Source organism: Myxine glutinosa, chromosome 4 (assembly GCF_964187855.1).
Source record: "Myxine glutinosa chromosome 4, kmMyxGlut1.1, whole genome shotgun sequence".
In the NCBI taxonomy this organism is placed as follows: Eukaryota; Metazoa; Chordata; class Myxini; order Myxiniformes; family Myxinidae; genus Myxine; species Myxine glutinosa.
The window spans coordinates 132,348,893-132,366,797 of record NC_136264.1 but is presented as its reverse complement, the minus strand read 5'-3'; the positions used below and the strand labels follow the sequence as shown (position 1 = coordinate 132,366,797).

Genomic DNA, 17,905 nt, shown 5'->3' with positions numbered 1-17,905 from the left:
AATTTATTATAAACAAAATAAAGTACAATATATTGTTTCACGTTCTTACCACCTTTGACTTTTCCCTTGAGTTGTTTCACGATTTCAAAACTGCTGGATATTTTGTTACTGTAAGAGCATTATATCACGTTGTTTGTATTGTTGTTTTTTTCATTTAGTAATTTTGTTTAGTCATGGGCAAACGGTTAAAAATATTTCATTATCAAGAGAAAACCTTTGTGGGTGTATTATATGAATGAATGATCGTTTTAAGGCCATTTTCCCCGCTAGAGCAGGGGTTAGCCCATGACAATCATGGTTCCCTGTTTGAGGCAATGTTTTTATGGCCGGATGCCCTTCCTGACGCCAACCCTTGGTCACGCGCTTACAATGCGCAGGGATACGGTGTGCCTATTCTAAATCGGGGTACACACCGTGATCATTCATCCCAGCAAGCTGGGACTCAATTTGCCGACCTCGGAAGGATGACAGGCTGAGTCAACCCCCCTGGCGTTAATTCAGCGATCGACCGGGATGTCGAACCCAGGATCCCAAGCCGGCACCCTAACCGCTAATCCAACACCAGGCTGAACTGGGTGTGTGTGCTCGTTTTATATACTCGGGGGCCCGTTGGTCCATTGGACCAAATTTTCATTGGTCTTCACGGCCTTGTAGAATACCTGCCTGCCGTACTGCTTGAGCATCACCTTGCCTTTCACGAAGCCCAGATGTCATGGCGAGGATTAAACGTTCGTTATTATTCTTGCCTAATGACACTATGATTATTATCACTAGCAGAGTACCCGCCTTCCGGGCGATCTTGTTCCAAGCGGGCAACACATTTTTCTGCCATCAGATATTTTCTGCTGACACAACTGCTTTGACTTGGATTTCTTGCTGATTTCCTTTGGTAATATTGCACTTGATGATTTCTGTTCCACTTAGGTGGCCTTGGTTTATGAGGCATCTCAATTTCCCAGAAAAAAAATAAATCAACCATCACCCTAGCTAACAATATCCACAACCAACCCACACCTCCGTCTTCCCCCCACCCGCTCCAGCATTCCCTCACAATCCCCCATCAAGCATCACCAAGGCTAAGAATACCTATTAACCCACCTCCCCACCCCCCACCCTTCTCTCTGCCATCCCCTCACAATCCCCTATCAACAGTCACCCGAGTTAACAAAGCCAATGACCCCCCCACACCTCACCCCCCTCCCCCTCATTCATCATACCCAATCAGTATCGGAATCCGACCTCGCCATGCACCATTTCTCTATGTACCGTCGCTGGCATAATGACGGTGAGTTCGCAATGTGACGTCACTGGCAATCTCAAAAATCGACAGTGTAAGGTTTTTTTCGGAACTTTGTGATTGGCAAAGAAAAAAAAATCCCTTCAAATTAAACCGTTGTAGCGGTTACCGCTGGATGCACACAATCGCCTTGCACCGGCCAGAACACGGCCAGACGCGCCTCTCCCGGGCATGCCCGGACTCACTGTTCCCGGGCACGCCCGAACCTCCCGGGCACGCCCGGTCTCGTCTTTCCCGGGCATGCCCGCTCTCGCCTTTCCAGGGCTCGCCCAGAGCGTCCGGGCATGCCCGCTATCGCCTTTTCAGGGCTCGCCCAGAGCGTCCGGGCATGCCCGCTATCGCCTTTCCAGGGCTCGCCCAGAGCGTCCGGGCATGCCCGCTATCGCCTTTCCAGGGTTCGCCCAGAGCGCCCGGGCACGCCCAGCCTCGACTTGCCAGGCCGCAGCCAAACACGCCCGGGCAGGTCCAGACTCGCCTTTCCAAGGCTCACCCTTGACACCCGGCCATGCCCGGTATAGCTTTTGCCGGGCAAACTTCCCGACATAAATGTGTATATATATTGCTGCCCGATAAACGGGCTTGTCAGAATACCTGAGCTGTTTTGTTTCAATAAAGCAACTCGGACGAATTCCGTATTTGGTCGCGTCAATTCTTTCGACTCGCGTTGGAGCGCAGTTCCTTCATTGGTGACCTACCGACATGGATACGGCAGTGACGCTTAAACTGCCTACCTTCTTGGAGGCTCATGCGGCTGTTTGGTTCGCTCAGGCAGACTCTCAGTTCGCCCTGCGAGGCATCACCGCGGACGACACCCGCTTCCACCATGTTGTGGCGGCGCTCGGTTCCGCCACCGCGGCCCACGCCTTGAGCCTCCTCGAGCACCCGCCGGCTGCTGACAAATACGACGCGCTGAAGACACTCCTCCTCGACGCTTTCGCCCTCTCACCGGCAGCACGCGCACGGCGCCTGCTCGCTCTGCCCGAGCTCGGCGACACGCGCCCGTCAGAGCGCATGGACTATATGCTCTCGTTGCTCGGTGAGCACTCTCCGGATTTTCTGTTCCGCGAGCTGTTCCTTCGCCAGCTGCCTCACCCGGTACGCCTCGCCCTGGCTGGCACGTTGATCACGGATTCCCGTGCCCTCGCCAGGGAAGCCGATAAGATCTCCTCGGCGGGCCAGCACATCGGCGCGGTTACCTGGAGCCCGCCGCCGTCCGAGGCGATGCCCACGACGCCCGAGCGCCCTGCGCAGTTGGAGGCCGAACTGCCGGTGCAACTGGCGGCCGCCACGCCGCACCGCCCACTTCCGACACGACGGCCGGGGCCTCCACCTGACCGGGCGTGGTGTTATTACCACGCCAGGTTCGGACACAAGGCTCGGACGTGCCGGCCCCCGTGCACTTTCGGCAGGTCGGGAAACGGCCGGGCCGGCGTTCATTCCCAGCAATGAGCGCCGGCCACTCGGGCAACTTGCTGTTTATTCGGGACAAAGCGTCTGGGCGGCGTTTCCTGTGTGACACCGGAGCCCAACTGAGCGTCATACCCGCCTCCAAGCAGGACAGGCGGGATGCCGTTTGCGGCCCCTCTTTGGTCGCTGCTAATGGCTCGGCCATACGCACTTTCGGGCCACGCGTCGTCACCCTCTGCTTCGGCAGCCAGCGTTTTCAATGGACTTTTGTGACCGCCTGCGTCCCCATGGCTTTGCTGGGCGCCGACTTCCTCTGCGCGCATGGGCTGCTGGTCGACGTCAAACGTCGTCGCCTTGTCAACGCCGAGACCTTCAGCTCCCTGGCGTGCATGATGAGCAGCTCCGCGCCGACCGAACTGGCGTGCGCCCTCCCGGCAGCGAACGAGTTCGCTCGCCTGCTCGCCGAATTCCCGGCCCTCACGCGGCCGAAGTTTTCGGCCGTCGCGGTGCGGCACGGGATCGAGCACCACATACCCACTACGGGCCCGCCGGTCTACGCCAGGGCCCGCCGCCTCGACCCGGCCAAGCTCGCCGTGGCGAAGGCCGAGTTCGACGCGTTGGAGCACCTCGGCATCGTGCGGCACTCCGATAGCGCGTGGGCCTCGCCACTGCACATCGTGCCAAAGCCGGGGGGTGGATGGCGCCCGTGTGGCGACTACCGCCATCTCAACGACGCTACCACCCCCGACAGGTACCCGATCCCGCATATTCAGGACTTTTCCGCCCGTTTGGCGGGACGGGTCATCTTTTCGAAAATTGACCTGATACGGGGCTACCACCAGGTACCTGTCCGGGCGGCCGACGTCCCCAAGACGGCCGTCATCACACCGTTCAGCCTGTTCGAATTTTTGCGGATGCCGTTTGGCCTCAAGAACGTGGCCCAGGCGTTCCAGCGCTTGATGGACGGCGTGCTGCGCGACCTGCCGTTTCTTTTCGTCTATCTGGACGATATCCTCGTCGCCAGCATGTCCCGCGCCGAGCACCTCCTCCACCTCCGAACACTGTTCGGTCGCCTCAGCGAGCACAGCTTAATTGTCAACCCAGTCAAATGCCACTTCGGCGCGACGACCGTTGACTTTTTGGGCCACCGCATCACCAAGACCGGGGCCGTGCCGCTGCCGACCAAGGTCGAGGCCATCAACACGTTCCCGCGTCCCCGTTCCATCAAGGCCCTCCAAGAGTTCCTCGGCATGGTGAATTTTTATCACCGATTCGTGCCCCGCGCTGCTCAGCTCATGCGGCCCCTTTACGAGGCCCTCCGGGGCAAGCCGGCCAAGCATGACATTGTTTGGTCCGCGGCCATGGACGCGGCCTTCGCCAGCATCAAACGGGCCCTCGCCGACGCAACGCTGCTGGCTCACCCGGTGCTCAACGCGCCCATCGCCCTCACTACGGACGCCTCCAACTACGCGGTGGGCGCCGTCCATGAGCAATGGGTGGACGGGGTTTGGCAGCCACTCGCTTTTTTCAGCCGGCAACTCCGGCCGAACGAGTTAAACTACAGCACGTTCGACCGGGAGCTGCTCGGGCTATTCCTGGCCGTTCGCCATTTCCGACACCTCCTGGAGGGCCGCCCGTTCACGGCTTTCGTCGACCACAAGCCGTTGGTCTACGCAATGGCTAAGGTCACGGAGCCGTGGTCGGCCCGCCAGCAGCGCCACCTCTCCGCCGTGTCGGAGTTCACCACGGACATCCGGCACGTCGCCGGCAAAGACAACGCCGTGGCCGACTGTCTTTCTCGGGCCAGCACGAATGCGGTCCACCTCGGCGTAGACTTCGCGCTCATGGCGGCCGACCAGACCACCGACGCCTCGGTGCAAGCACTCCGTGCGGCGGACATGGGCCTCCGCCTGGCCGACATTCCATTCGCGGGCACCGTCCTGCTCTGCGACGTCTCCCAGGGCCAGCCTCGCCCCATCGTGCCCGTTTCCTGGCAGCGCCGCATCTTCGCTTCCATCCACGGCCTTTCTCACCCGGGCCGGAAAGCTTCTCAGAAGCTGGTGTCGGCGCGTTTCGTCTGGCACGGCCTTCGACGAAACATCCGCGACTGGGCCAATGCCTGCACGGCCTGCCAGCGGGTCAAGGTCCACCGCCACACCCAGGCCCCGCTGGCACCTTTCGCCGTGCCTGAACGGCGTTTCGACCACGTCCACGTGGACCTGGTGGGTCCCCTGCCCCCCTCGCGGGGGTTCACCCACCTGCTCACCATGGTGGACAGGACCACCAGGTGGCCGGAGGCTGTGCCCCTCGCCTCCACCACCACCGCCGACGTGGCGCAGGCGTTCATCGCCACCTGGGTCGCGCGCTTCGGCGCACCAGCGGACATCTCGTCCGACCGCGGCCCACAGTTCACGTCTGAGCTTTGGGGCGCGGTCGCCCGTTCGTTGGGGGTCACGCTGCACCGCACCACGGCCTACTACCCCCAAGCCAACGGGTTGTGCGAGCGGTTTCACCGCTCCATGAAGGCCGCACTCATGGCCGGCCTTCAGGACGACGGTTGGGCCGACCGGCTGCCGTGGGTCCTTTTGGGCCTTCGCACGGCCCCCAAGGAAGACCTCCAGGCGTCCGCCGCCGAGCTCGTCTACGGCCAGCCGCTCCGCGTCCCGGGCGAATTCGTGCCCGACGCTACCAGTCCCTGGTCCGCCGCTCGCCAGCGCTCGGACCTCCAGGAGGCCGCCCGACGATTTGCCCCCGTGCCGACGTCCCGCCACGGTGGCCCCCAGTCCTACGTCCCCCCGGCGCTTCGCACAGCGGAGTACGTCTTTGTGCGTCATGACGCGCACCGGGGGCCACTCCGGCCGCCGTATGACGGGCCCTTCCAGGTCCTGCGACGGGGCGACAAGTCTTTCATCGTCGACTTCGGTGGCCGGCCGGACCGGATTTCTGTGGACCGCCTCAAACCGGCGCACATGGACGTCGACAGACCACCACGGTTGGCCCTTCCTCCACGGCGAGGCCGCCCCCCGTCCACAGTTCCCCCCGCTCGACCACCCACCACCACGTCGGACCCCTCCCCACGACCCTCCAGGGGTCGCTTCGGCCAGCTCATCCGGACCCCCCTTAAATTGACCCTGCCGGTGCAGGTCGATTCTGGAGGGGCGTGTGTAGCGGTTACCGCTGGATGCACACAATCACCTTGCACCGGCCAGAACACGGCCAGACGCGCCTCTCCCGGGCATGCCCGGACTCACTGTTCCCGGGCACGCCCGAACCTCCCGGGCACGCCCGGTCTCGTCTTTCCCGGGCATGCCCGCTATCGCCTTTTCAGGGCTTGCCCAGAGCGTCCAGGCATGCCCGCTATCGCCTTTCCAGGGCTCGCCCAGAGCGTCCGGGCATGCCCCCTATCGCCTTTCCAGGGTTCGCCCAGAGCGCCCGGGCACGCCCAGCCTCGACTTGCCAGGCCGCAGCCAAACACGCCCGGGCAGGTCCAGACTCGCCTTTCCAAGGCTCACCCTTGACACCCGGCCATGCCCGGTATAGCTTTTGCCGGGCAAACTTCCCGACATAAATGTGTATATATATTGCTGCCCGATAAACGGGCTTGTCAGAATATCTGAGCTGTTTTGTTTCAATAAAGCAACTCGGACGAATTCCGTCTTTGGTCGCGTCAATTCTTTCGACTCGCGTTGGAGCGCAGTTCCTTCACCGTGATGATTGCCAATGGTTTTTCAGAAGAAAAAAATTGTGTTTGGGTTCCATTTTAAGGGTCTTTTGGGTCTTCAGGGTCTTTTCAGTCTTTTGGGTCTTGAGGGTCTTTTGGGTCTTCAGGGTATTTTCAGTGTTTTGGGTATTTTCAGTCTTCGGAGTCTTTTCGGTATTTTGGTCTTTGGGGTCTTTAAGGGTCTTTGGAATATTTTCGGTCTTTGGGGTCTTTTAGGTCTTCAGAGTCTTTTGGTTCTCTTTGGTCTTTGGAGTCTTCAATGGTCTTTTGGGTCTTCAATGTCATTAAGGGTATTTGGAATATTTTCGGTCTTTGGGTCTTTTACGACTTCGGGTTATTTTGGGTCCTCGGGGTGTTTTTGAGTCTTGATGGTATTTAGGGGTGTTTGGGGTCTTAAGGATCATGAGGGTCTTCAAAGATCAAAGGGGTCTCAGCATACATTTCAATAGTGCATAATAATTAATTGATAGACGTAGTAATTAATAGACACAAAAAGCATGAAACCCCACACACATACACACACACACACACACACACACACACACACACACACACACACACACACACACACACACACACACACACACACACACACACGTGTGATTCCTTTTTGGGTGAACAAAGATGGCGGACGGTGGTGTTAACTATCAGGTTAGTATAGAGATCCAGTTAGTATAGAGATCATATATCATATCCAGTTAGTATAGAGATCAGTGGTTGGCTCGCACCAAGTTGACTGCGTATTTAATGTAAGTATTCTTTGAAGAAAATGTAGTTTTTTACGGCGTTGTCCATCGGGCCAAGCCGTCTCGAGCAGTGTTTGTCTGTCCGTATGTATGTCCGCTCAAACATATACCAATCAGAGCTGAGGATATGGTCACATGACAGGGTGACGTGATTAGGTCTGATGTCATTACGGCGTATGGCGGCTGACTCTTCACACACCGCCATTTTTATTTATATGCCGTTCATGCCGAACATATCGTCGAACCAGTCATATATCACAATCGCCATGATCTACCTTTATGTTTTTCATTCTGTGTGAAACACAAACAAACCGATTGTTAAAATGATCATGAAATATCGAAAGTCGACATTACGGCTCTTCTAACAATACTGTATGTATAGGCCTTAGGCGTTATGACCCATCTTCGGACCGTTTGGAACAAATTAAGCCCAGGTTTCTTAATACAGTAGTGTATTGTTTCAGTACTATCGTTTTCGTAATAATCTTACTATAATTCACAAAATAATGTCTGTCTGTCTGCCTGTCTGTCTGTTCCCAGGTACCGCAAAAACGGCTGAACCAATCGCAACAAAATTATGGGTGGGTAATCCTGGGCCCCCCCCCCCGGGAGTAAAATAGGCTATATTGTTTTTTAAAATTTGTTTCCAATTTTTCCAATTTTCCAGTTTTTCCAAACGTGATGGAATAATATTTACCGATATGAACAGTGATATGGCTTTTATTGAAATTCCACAAATACTGTTTAGATTTTGATGATTTGTGTGTGATATGATTTAACCCATGTTTATATAAATCGTTTAAAATAAAAAAAGCCTTCAATTTCTGATATTTTGCCTTTTCATTTTGGCCTCCAAATTGAAGCCCTGCCTGTAGGGTGGGTACCGTTGCTAGTAATAATAATATAGGAACTATAACCATAATAATTGAATCCCAATGTCGTGAATGTTCATTCATTGATTGAAGTTCATTGAAGTTCATTGAAGTTCATTGAAGTTCATTGATTGAAACGGTGTATGGTTCATGATCAGTGATGACTGATGAGCGTTGTTCGGCACTAATATTAATAACCGAGGGAGTAGGGAATTAGCCTCGGTTTTTTAATGGTAATGAAGGAGCTGTGCTCCCACATAGTCGGAAGAATGGACGCGACAAAAAGCTGGAATTCGTCCGAGTTTCCTTATTGTCACAAAACAACTCGGGTACTCTGAAAAAGCCCGTTTATCGGGCAGCAATATATTGTTGCGGATATGGGATTTGCATCCATCCATATCCGCTTGTAAATATTCCCCTATTTCCTCAATACTTCCCAACTATCCCCAATCCCCCATTCCCTAGTCCCATTTTCTGTAAACAACACTCTGTAGACCCGACCTCCCCCTATTTCCCCCATTAAATGTCGCACCCAGGTTCACCGCATCTCATGTAAGACAACTATAGGACATCTTGCTAGTTATTCTTAGTCTATGTCAGTTAAGGACTCGTTTCCATTAATTCTGACACTTCGTTGCACCAGAATGTGATTGTATGGCACCGTTAGGAAGTTTAGGACCTCCCAATACCTCCCCGCAGCTCTTCCTCACGGTTCAGCAACAACAACAACACCAACAACAACAGCAGCGGCGAGCGCGGGGAGTGCGCGTCCTCACTCCGGCTTGGTTGGTAGGGGGTGTTGGGAGGGCACCAGGCCTTTCCAACGAGCCGCCATCGAACATGTGCTCGACGGGGTTACCAAGTAGGGGCTCGCTGTCAGCTCCTCGTCAAGGGCAGAGCCCGGTAACCCCCGCACCCAATAGAAGCGGCGGACCGGTCCCATCTGGGGCGGAGCCAACCAGCCGAGGGCGTGTGACTCCCCGCTGAGCATGCGCAGGAAGAGGGAGGTGACGTCAGATGCGCGCTGAGCTTGGAGCAAGAAGGACGCCACCTCCGAGCGCTGTGAGGCCTCCCTGCATCTTTTGGACCGTGCTTGATCCTGTCCCCGAGCCAAGGTGCACCTTGTGCTATCAACCTACCTGTCCTTCCCTGCCATCAATCCCTGTGTAAGTCAGCCTTGTTCCGTTTGTCTGTGGTCTGTCTGGGATAGATAAGATTGTATCTAAGTGCCTATCTCTTCTGTGTCTTTTACCTCACTCTACCTTGTAATCTACCCCCTTTTCTCCACCACTAATTATATCCTCCTCCGGAGGTCTTGAGAACTGTACCCCTTGCGTCGTTTCATCTATCCCAGTCGTTGTGTCCTTTCCATCATTGATTTAGCGTAGCGCGATTTGGCCAACGTTCGAGTGGAATCGGGTGAGTTGGGGAAGAATCGGGGGAACTGTTAGGTCGCGGTGGACCATCCGCTCGGCCCATCATAACATCTAAACCGCGATCCGTAACAATATATACACACATTATCCCGGAGCGTTTGCCCGGGAAAGGCGAGAGGGGGCGTGGCCGGGCGTCCTGGCCGCGGCCTGGCAAGTCGAGGGCGGGCATGCCCGGGCATGCCCGGGCGTCCCGGACACGGCCTGGCAAGTCGAGAGTGGGCATGCCCGGGCGTCCCGGCCGAGGCCTGGCAAGTTGAGCGCGGGCCTGCCCGGGCGTCCTGGACGAGCCCGGCATGGTGATCGCTCCGCGTCCTTGGTAGGTGCAAGGCGATTGTGTAAACCCAGCGGTAGCCGCTACACACGTCCCCCCAGAATCGACTTGCACCGGCAGGGTCAATTTGAGGGGGGTCCTGATGACCCGGCCGAAGCGACCCCTGGTGGGTCGTGGGGGAGGGGGGTCCGGTGTGGTGGTGGGTGGTCGAGTGGGGGGCACCGTGGATGGGGGGCGGACTCGCCGTGGCGGAAGGGCCAACCGTGGCGGTTGGTCGATGTCCACGTGCGCCGGCTTGAGGCGGTCCACCGCAATCCGGTCCGACCTGCCGCCGATGTCGATGACGAACGACTTGTCGTCCCGTCGCAGGACCCGGAAGGGCCCGTCGTACGGCGGCCGGTGTGGCCCCCGATGTGCGTCATGACGCACAAAAACGTACTCCGCTGTGCGAAGCGCTGGGGGGACGTAGGACTGGGGGTCACCGTGGTGGGATGTTGGCACGGGGGCAAACCGTCGGGCGGCCTCCTGGAGGTCCGAGCGCTGGTGAGCTGCGGACCAGGGACTGGTAGCGTCGAGCACGAATTCGCCCGGGACGCGTAGCGCCTGGCCGTAGACAAGCTCGGCAGTGGATGCCCGGAGGTCCTCCTTGGGGGCCGTGCGGAGGCCCAAAAGGAACCACGGCAGCCGGTCGGCCCAACCGCCGTCTTGAAGGCCGGCCATGAGCGCGGCCTTCATGGAGCGGTGGAATCGCTCGCACAACCCGTTGGCTTGGGGGTGGTAGGCCGTAGTACGGTGGAGCTTGACCCCCAGGTTGCGGCGACCGCGCCCGACAGCTCGGAGGTGAACTGCAGTCCGCGGTCTGACGAGATGTCCGCCGGTGCGCCGAAGCGGGCGACCCAGGTGGCGATGAAAGCCTGCGCCACGTCGACGGTGGTGGTGGAGACGAGGGGAACGGCCTCCGGCTACCTGGTGGTCCTGTCCACCATGGTGAGCAGGTGTGTGAACCCCCGTGATGGGGGGAGTGGGCCCACCAGATCCACGTTGACGTGGTCGAAACGTCGTTCGGGCACGGTGAAAGGTGCCAGCGGCGCCTGGGTGTGTCGGTGGACCTTGGCCTGTTGGCAGGCTGTGCAGGTGCTGGTCCAATCGCGGACGTCCCGTCGAAGGCCATGCCAGACGAATCGCGCCGACACCAGCTTCTGGGAAGCTTTCCGGCCCGGGTGGGAAAGGCCGTGGAGGGAGGCGAAGATGCGGCGTTGCCAGGTAACGGGCACGATGGGGCGAGGCTGGCCTTGGGAGACGTCGCAGAGCAGGACAGTGTCCGCGAACGGGATGTCGGCCAGGCGGAGGCCCGTGTCCGCCGCCCGGAGGGCTTGCACCGTGGTGTCGGTGGTTTGGTCCGCCGCCATAAGCGCGAAGTCCACGCCGAGGTGGACCGCGTACACGCTGGCCCGAGAAAGACAGTCGGCCACGGCGTTGTTTTTGCCGGCGACGTGCCGGATGTCCGTGGTAAACTCCGACACGGCGGAGAGGTGGCGCTGTTGGTGGGCCGACCACGGCTCCGTGACCTTGGCCATTGCATAAACCAACGGCTTGTGGTCGACGAACGCCGTGAAGGGTCGGCCCTCCAGGAGGTGGCGGAAATGGCGAACGGCCAGGTGTAGACCGAGGAGCTCACGGTCAAACGTGCTATATTTGAGCTCGTTCGGCCGGAGCTGCCGGCTGAAAAAAGTCAGTGGCTGCCAAACCCCGTTCACCCATTGCTCATGTACGGCGCCCACCACGTAGTCGGAGGCATCCGTGGTGAGGGCGATGGGAGCGTTGAGCACCGGGTGAGCGAGCAGTGTTGCGTCGGCGAGGGCCCGCTTTGAGCTTTGGAAGGCCGCGTCCATTGCTGCGGACCAGACGACGTCGTGCTTGGCCGGCTTGCCCCGAAGAGGCTTCGTAGAGGGGCCGCATGAGTTGAGCAGCGCGGGGCACGAAGCGGTGATAGAAATTCACCATTCCCAGGAATTCCTGCAGGGCCTTTATGGAGCGGGGACACGGAAACGTGGTGATGGCCTCGACCTTCGTTGGCAGCGGCACGGCCCCGTTCTTGGTGATGTGGTGGCCCAAAAAATCAACGGCCGTCGTGCCGAAATGGCATTTGGCCGGGTTGACGATGAGGCCGTGCTCGCTGAGACGCCCGAACAGTGTTCGGAGGTGGAGGAGGTGCTCGGCCCGGGACGTGCTGGCGACGAGGATGTCGTCCAGGTAAACGAAGAGGAACGGCAGGTCACGCAGCACGCCGTCCATCAAGCGCTGGAACGCCTGAGCCGCGTTCTTGAGGCCAAACGGCATCTGTAGGAATTCGAATAAGCTGAACGGCGTGATGACGGCCGTTTTAGGGACGTCGGCCGCCCTGACAGGTACCTGATGATATCCCCGTATGAGATCGATTTTTGAAAAAATGACCCGTCCTGCCAGACGGGCGGAGAAGTCTTGGATGTGCGGGATCGGATACCTGTCGGGGGTGGTAGCGTCATTAAGGCGGCGGTAGTCACCACATGGGCGCCAGCCGCCCCCTGGTTTTGGGACGATGTGTAGTGGCGAAGCCCACGCGCTATCGGAGTGCCGCACCATGCCGAGGTGTTCCAAAGCGTCGAACTCGGCTTTGGCCACGGCGAGCTTGGCTGGGTCGAGGCGGCGGGCTCTGGCGTAGACCGGCGGGCCCGTGGTTGGTATGTGGTGCTCGATCCCATGTCGTACTGCGACGGCCGAAAACATCGGCCGCGTGAGGGCCGGGAACTCCTTGAGCAGGTGAGCAAACTCGTTCGCCGCCGGGAGGGCGCATGCCAGCTCGGTCGGAGCGGAGCTGCTCAATGTGCATACCAGGGAGCTGAAGGTCTCGGCATTGATGAGGCGACGCCGTTGGACGTCCACCAGCAGTCCGTGTGCGCAGAGGAAGTCGGCGCCTAGCAGAGCCATGGGCACGTTTGCGGTTACAAACGTCCAAGTAAAGCGTTGGCCGCCGAAGCAGAGGGTGACGTTGCGCGGGCCGAAGGTGCAGATGGCCGATCCGTTGGCCGCAACCAAGGAGGGGCCGCAAACCGCGGACTGCCTGTCCTGATCGGAGGCGGGTATGACGCTCAGTTGGGCGCTGGTGTCGCACAGGAAGCGCCGTCCGGACTCTTTGTCCGTGATGAAAAGTAAGTTGCCCGTGTGGCCGGCGCTCATGGCTGGTAATGAACGCCGGCCCAGCCGTTTCCCGGCCTGCCGAAGGTGCACGGGGGTCGGCATGTCCGGGCCTTCTGTCCGAACCTGGCATGATAGTAACACCACGCTTGGTCAGGTGGAGGCCCCGGTCGTCGTGCTGGAGGTGGTCGGCTCGGCGTTGCGGCCGCCAATTGCGTCGGCCGTTCGGTCGTCGACCGTGCCGGGTGCTCGGGTGCCGTGGGCGTTGCGTCGGACGGCGGTGGGCCCCAGGTCGCTGCTGCAATGTGTTGGCCTGCCGCGGAGATCTTGTCGGCTTCCCTGGCGAGGGCGCGGGGATCCGTGATCGTCGTGCTCGCCAGGGCGAGGCGTACAGGGCTAGGCAGCTGACGGAGTAACAGCTCCCGGAACAGGAATGCCGGAGAGTGCTCGCCGAGCAGCGAAAGCATGTAGTCCATTTGCTCGGACGGGCGCGTGTCGCCGAGCTCGGGCAGGTCGAGCAGGCGCCGTGCGCGTTCCGCCGATGGGAGGGCAAAAGCGTCGAGGAGGAGCTTTTTAATCGCGCCGTATTTGTCAGCGGCTGGCGGGCTCTCGAGGAGGCTCAGGGCGCGGGCCGCGGTGGCTGAACTGAGCGCTGCTACCACATGGTGGAAGCGGGTGTCGTCGGCCGTGATGCCTCGCAGGGCGAACAGGGAGTCCGCCTGGGCGAACCAAACCGCCACGTGAGCCTCCCAGAAGGTAGGCAGTTTAAGGGCAACTGTCGTGTCCATGTCGGTAGGTCACCAATGAAGGAGCTGTGCTCCCACGTAGTCGGAAGAATGGACGCGACAAAAAGCTGGAATTCGTCCGAGTTTCCTTATTGTCACAAAACAACTCGGGTACTCTGAAAAAGCCCGTTTATCGGGCAGCAATATATATACACACATTATCCCGGAGCGTTTGCCCGGGAAAGGCGAGAGGGGGTGTGGCCGGGCGTCCTGGCCGCAGCCTGGCAAGTCGAGGGCGGGCATGCCCGGGCATGCCCGGGCGTCCCGGACGCGGCCTGGCAAGTTGAGAGCGGGCGTGGCCGGGCATGCCCGGGCATGCCCGGGCGTCCCGGCCGAGGCCTGGCAAGTTGAGCGTGGGCCTGCCCGGGCGTCCTGGACGAGCCCGGCATGGTGATCGCTCCGCGTCCTTGGTAGGTGCAAGGCGATTGTGTAAACCCAGCGGTAGCCGCTACAGTAACATCATTTTCGAAATAATGATAACATAACATTAATTTGATAGTAAATCTAATCATAACACTAATACGTAATACCTTCGTAGTGACGGCAAACTTACTGGAAGTTAAAATATATCAGTTTTGTGTCCATTATGTCATTACGCCTATGTTGTCATTACGACGGCTGACTGTACTGACCGACATTTGAATTTACAAGTATACCTGCTCACTACGCGAGTGGCAGGAAGGGCCATTCTTTATCTTTGAATATCTTTGGGGTATATAGATTACAGTCGATCTATGGTCGGGTCTCATGAACATTGGGTGTGTGTTCATTTACCAAGGTTCTTGGAGAGAGATCGCCAAGTGGTTTAAGCATTCGAGCAAGCACTCCATTCAAAACCGTTAAGGGATAGCTGGCTTGACAAGCGCTAACTAGATGCTTAGTAAATGAGCACACCTCCAACCCTTGCGGGGTACATAGATTACAGTAGATCTTCGCTCAGTTCTGGAAGTAAAACTGACCTCATGGATGTCTGGATTCCTCCAAATTTCTTTGTTTAATGTTATAAACAGCATCAGTGACGGTTTGAAAAGCTAATAATATGTGTTTGTGGTTTATAATATTTTACAAGCCCGGCTACGCCGCTTAGACTTTTGGTCTTGTTTTATTTAATTCGCGTTGAGGATTTTATTAAAAGTCGTTTTTTTTCACTTCGCACTTCAATGAAAACGTTTTTTTTATATCGCACAATTTGTATTCCATTCACGTTTTCATATCCAGGTCATTGACGTCATGGCGGCGGCTGCATCAACCAGGCTCAGCAGGTCTGTGTTTTTTCATTCATAGTGAAGGGTCTTCATGAGAAAAGTATCTTCAAAGACACTTGAGCGGGAGCAATTCTATTTTTATTTCGATTTGTAAATGTGCATGTTGGTCGGAAGAGGGGGCTGCCGGCTGCATCAGCGAGCAAGCATCGTCAACAGTGAGGGAGGGAGTGAGTGGAACGACGTGACGTATCCGTACCTTGGCGGCTCTCCTGCTGACATTCATCTTAACCTTTTGGGTCTCATGGCGTCTTTGAAACAAATGTAAGTCTTTGCGTCTGAACCAAGGCCAAGTTATGTTTTGGTCCGGTCGGTCTATATTTTGGGGGTCATCGTTATATTCCGTAAATGCCAACTGCGGTAATCTTCATCCTGATGAAGCAGCACTTGCCCGGAAGGAAGAAATGTGTTTTAACCTCGATGGCTGGTGTTGGCTTGATGGTTAAGGTGGCTGGCTTAAGATCTTAGGGTCTTGAGTTTGAGACCTTGTCATGCCGTTGGAATACCACCAGGAGGGTTGGCTCAACCTGTCAGGCTTCCGAGAGAAAACCAGCCAGCTAGTAAAGGAGCACTGCATCAACGGCACAGCGAGGTCGGCAAAATGAGAACCATCCAGCTGGTAAGGGAGGCACTGCATCAGCGGCACGGCGAGGTCGGCAAAATGAGAACCAACTAGCTGGTAAGGAAGGGGGCACTGCATCAGCGGCACTGCATCAGCGGCACAGCGAGGTCGGCAAAATGAGAACCATCTAGCTGGTAAGGGGGCACTACATCAGCGGCACAGCGAGGTCGGCAAAATGAGAACCATCTAGCTGGAAAGGAAGGGGGCATTGCATCAGCGGCACAGCGAGGTCGGCAAAATGAGAACCATCTAGCTGGTTAGGAAGGGGGCACTGCATCAGCGGCACAGCGAGATCGGAAAAATGAGAACCAGCTAGCTGGTAAGGGGGCTGTTACGTGCTCCCCAAACCCCCTGGTCACGGTGTACCTCCGAGCCCCGAGAGGAGTCACGGCAGAAAGATGTGTTATTCTGTGTCGAAAATCAATGGTGAAACCACACCAATTGTTACCAACAAACAAATATTGTATTAAGGTCACACAAGAATAACAACACAAAAATAATAGTAATCAATTGAACAACCAATATATCATTCCTATGATGGTACCATCAGGTTCGTACAATATAACTCACTGTGCTCCAAGTGAGCGAAAAGAAGAACATTCCCAATGTCTCTATTCCGGCATCAAGCCAAAGTCGTATTCCGGCATCAAGCCAAAGTCGTATGCCGGCATCAAGCCAAAGTCGTATGCCGGCATCAAGCCAAAGTCGTATTCCGGCATCAAGCCAAAGTCGATCCACTCCAGTGATCGTCCGTACGATGTCGTATCGAGACCAGAATCCCGTTCGGTTGACAGTTACACTGCCAAAGATGGGCGAGGGTGTCCTCGAGAAGCGAATGGGAAATCACACCCTCGGGTATGAACGTTTCACGGCTCCAAATCGGCAAACCACAGATAAAGCGAGGCGAAAAACGTTGAGCGATGCGCCAAGCGCACGAGTCAAAATGGCCGACGGCCCGTTCTTGAGGCGAAACGGCACGACGATGATTCTCCTCGGAATCGACCGCCAAAACCTGACACGCAGGTTGATCTGTCACAGCGATAACAACTCTGTCGCAAGAATCCCTTTCCCGGGAAACCCAAAGTTCGCCAGTGACCTCCGTTCGTCAACGTTTGCTCCAGACCTCGGAGCAGCTCGGCTTCTTCCCCGACTCACTCGCCTCGCCTTCTTCTCCTCCTCTTCCTCTTCGTCGTCGTCCGGTTCCGGTTTCATTTAAAACATTGACTTTTTACCTTTTGAAAATAATAACCTCGATCTCCCTAAACGACAACAATAATAGTACATGGCATCAAAAATGCCCACAGTGGATGAAAACCACAACAACGGAAGTGACGAATCCGTAACACTTCCCCCCCTCAAGAAAGAAAGTTTGAACATAGTGAAAACTTTCTTTGCAGGCAAAAACTCTTTTAACAAACAAAAGTAAAACTCACACCCAAATCATCAATTCCCATGAGCAACAATAATTAATATTTCCCAAAATAAAGCAACAAAACTTCCAAACAACCCACAGAAATTCCCAAAGTTAGTTCACTCTGGACAAAGCATCAGCAACGACATTGTCCCTGCGCTTTACATGCTCAATTTCCAAGTTGAACTCCTGCAAAGCCAAACACCATCTCATCAACCTCTGGTTTTTATTTTTCATTTTTTGAATGAAGGTTAAGGGGTTGTGATCAGTGAAGACTTTTATAGGAAAGGTAGTAGTCGCCGGTGTGTACCCCGGTTTAGAATAGGTACACCGTATCCCTGCGTGTCATAAGAGGCGACTAAAGGGGTTGGCGTCAGGAAGGGCATCCGGCCATAAAAAACATTGCCTCAAAAAGAGAACCATGACAATTACGACTACATATGGGCAGGGTACAGCCCGAAGTACCCCGTGGGGACCCCACTCCCTCTCGTCAAAACTCAAGGTGGGGAACCCGATCGAAGCAAGGGTGGAAATCATTCCATTTATGACGACGAAACGTCTGATGCCCGACGTGGAGATCGGTTTCTGAGGTTTGGGACCTGGAATGTAGGGACAATGACAGGGAGATCAGGAGAAGTGGTGGAAGTATTGGTCAGAAGAAGAGTGGACATATGTTGTGTGCAGGAGACGAGATGGAAGGGAAGTGGTGTGAGAATGGTGAAGGGTAGGCAGGGACAGAAATACAAGTTTGTGTGGCAAGGGTGCCCAGAGGGCATGATGGTTTTGGTGTCCTGTTTTCTGAGGAGTTTGTAGACAGTGTGGTGAGTGTGACAAGAGTGAGTGAAAGGTTGATGATGGTGAAAATGATGATTGGAAAGCTCTTGGTGAACGTCATCTCGGG

General features: G+C 56.3%; 1 protein-coding gene across 3 annotated transcripts in view; it reads left to right on the top strand.

Moving 5' to 3' along the window:
* Positions 1-14,942: 14,942 nt before the first annotated feature.
* Positions 14,943-17,905, top strand: part of LOC137425244 (uncharacterized) — a 95,999-nt gene continuing 93,036 nt past the window's right edge. For 2 of the 3 annotated variants that reach the window (XM_068113467.2, XM_078776437.1), the window contains exon 1: positions 15,100-15,235. Coding sequence is in view for 1 of the 3 variants with exons in the window: in XM_068113465.2 (XP_067969566.2) it covers positions 15,069-15,235 (167 nt within the window). In the remaining 2 variants the exon portion in view is untranslated. Of the gene's footprint in view, positions 15,236-17,905 lie in introns of all 3 variants that reach the window. The other variant, XM_068113465.2, reaches the window with a different exon arrangement.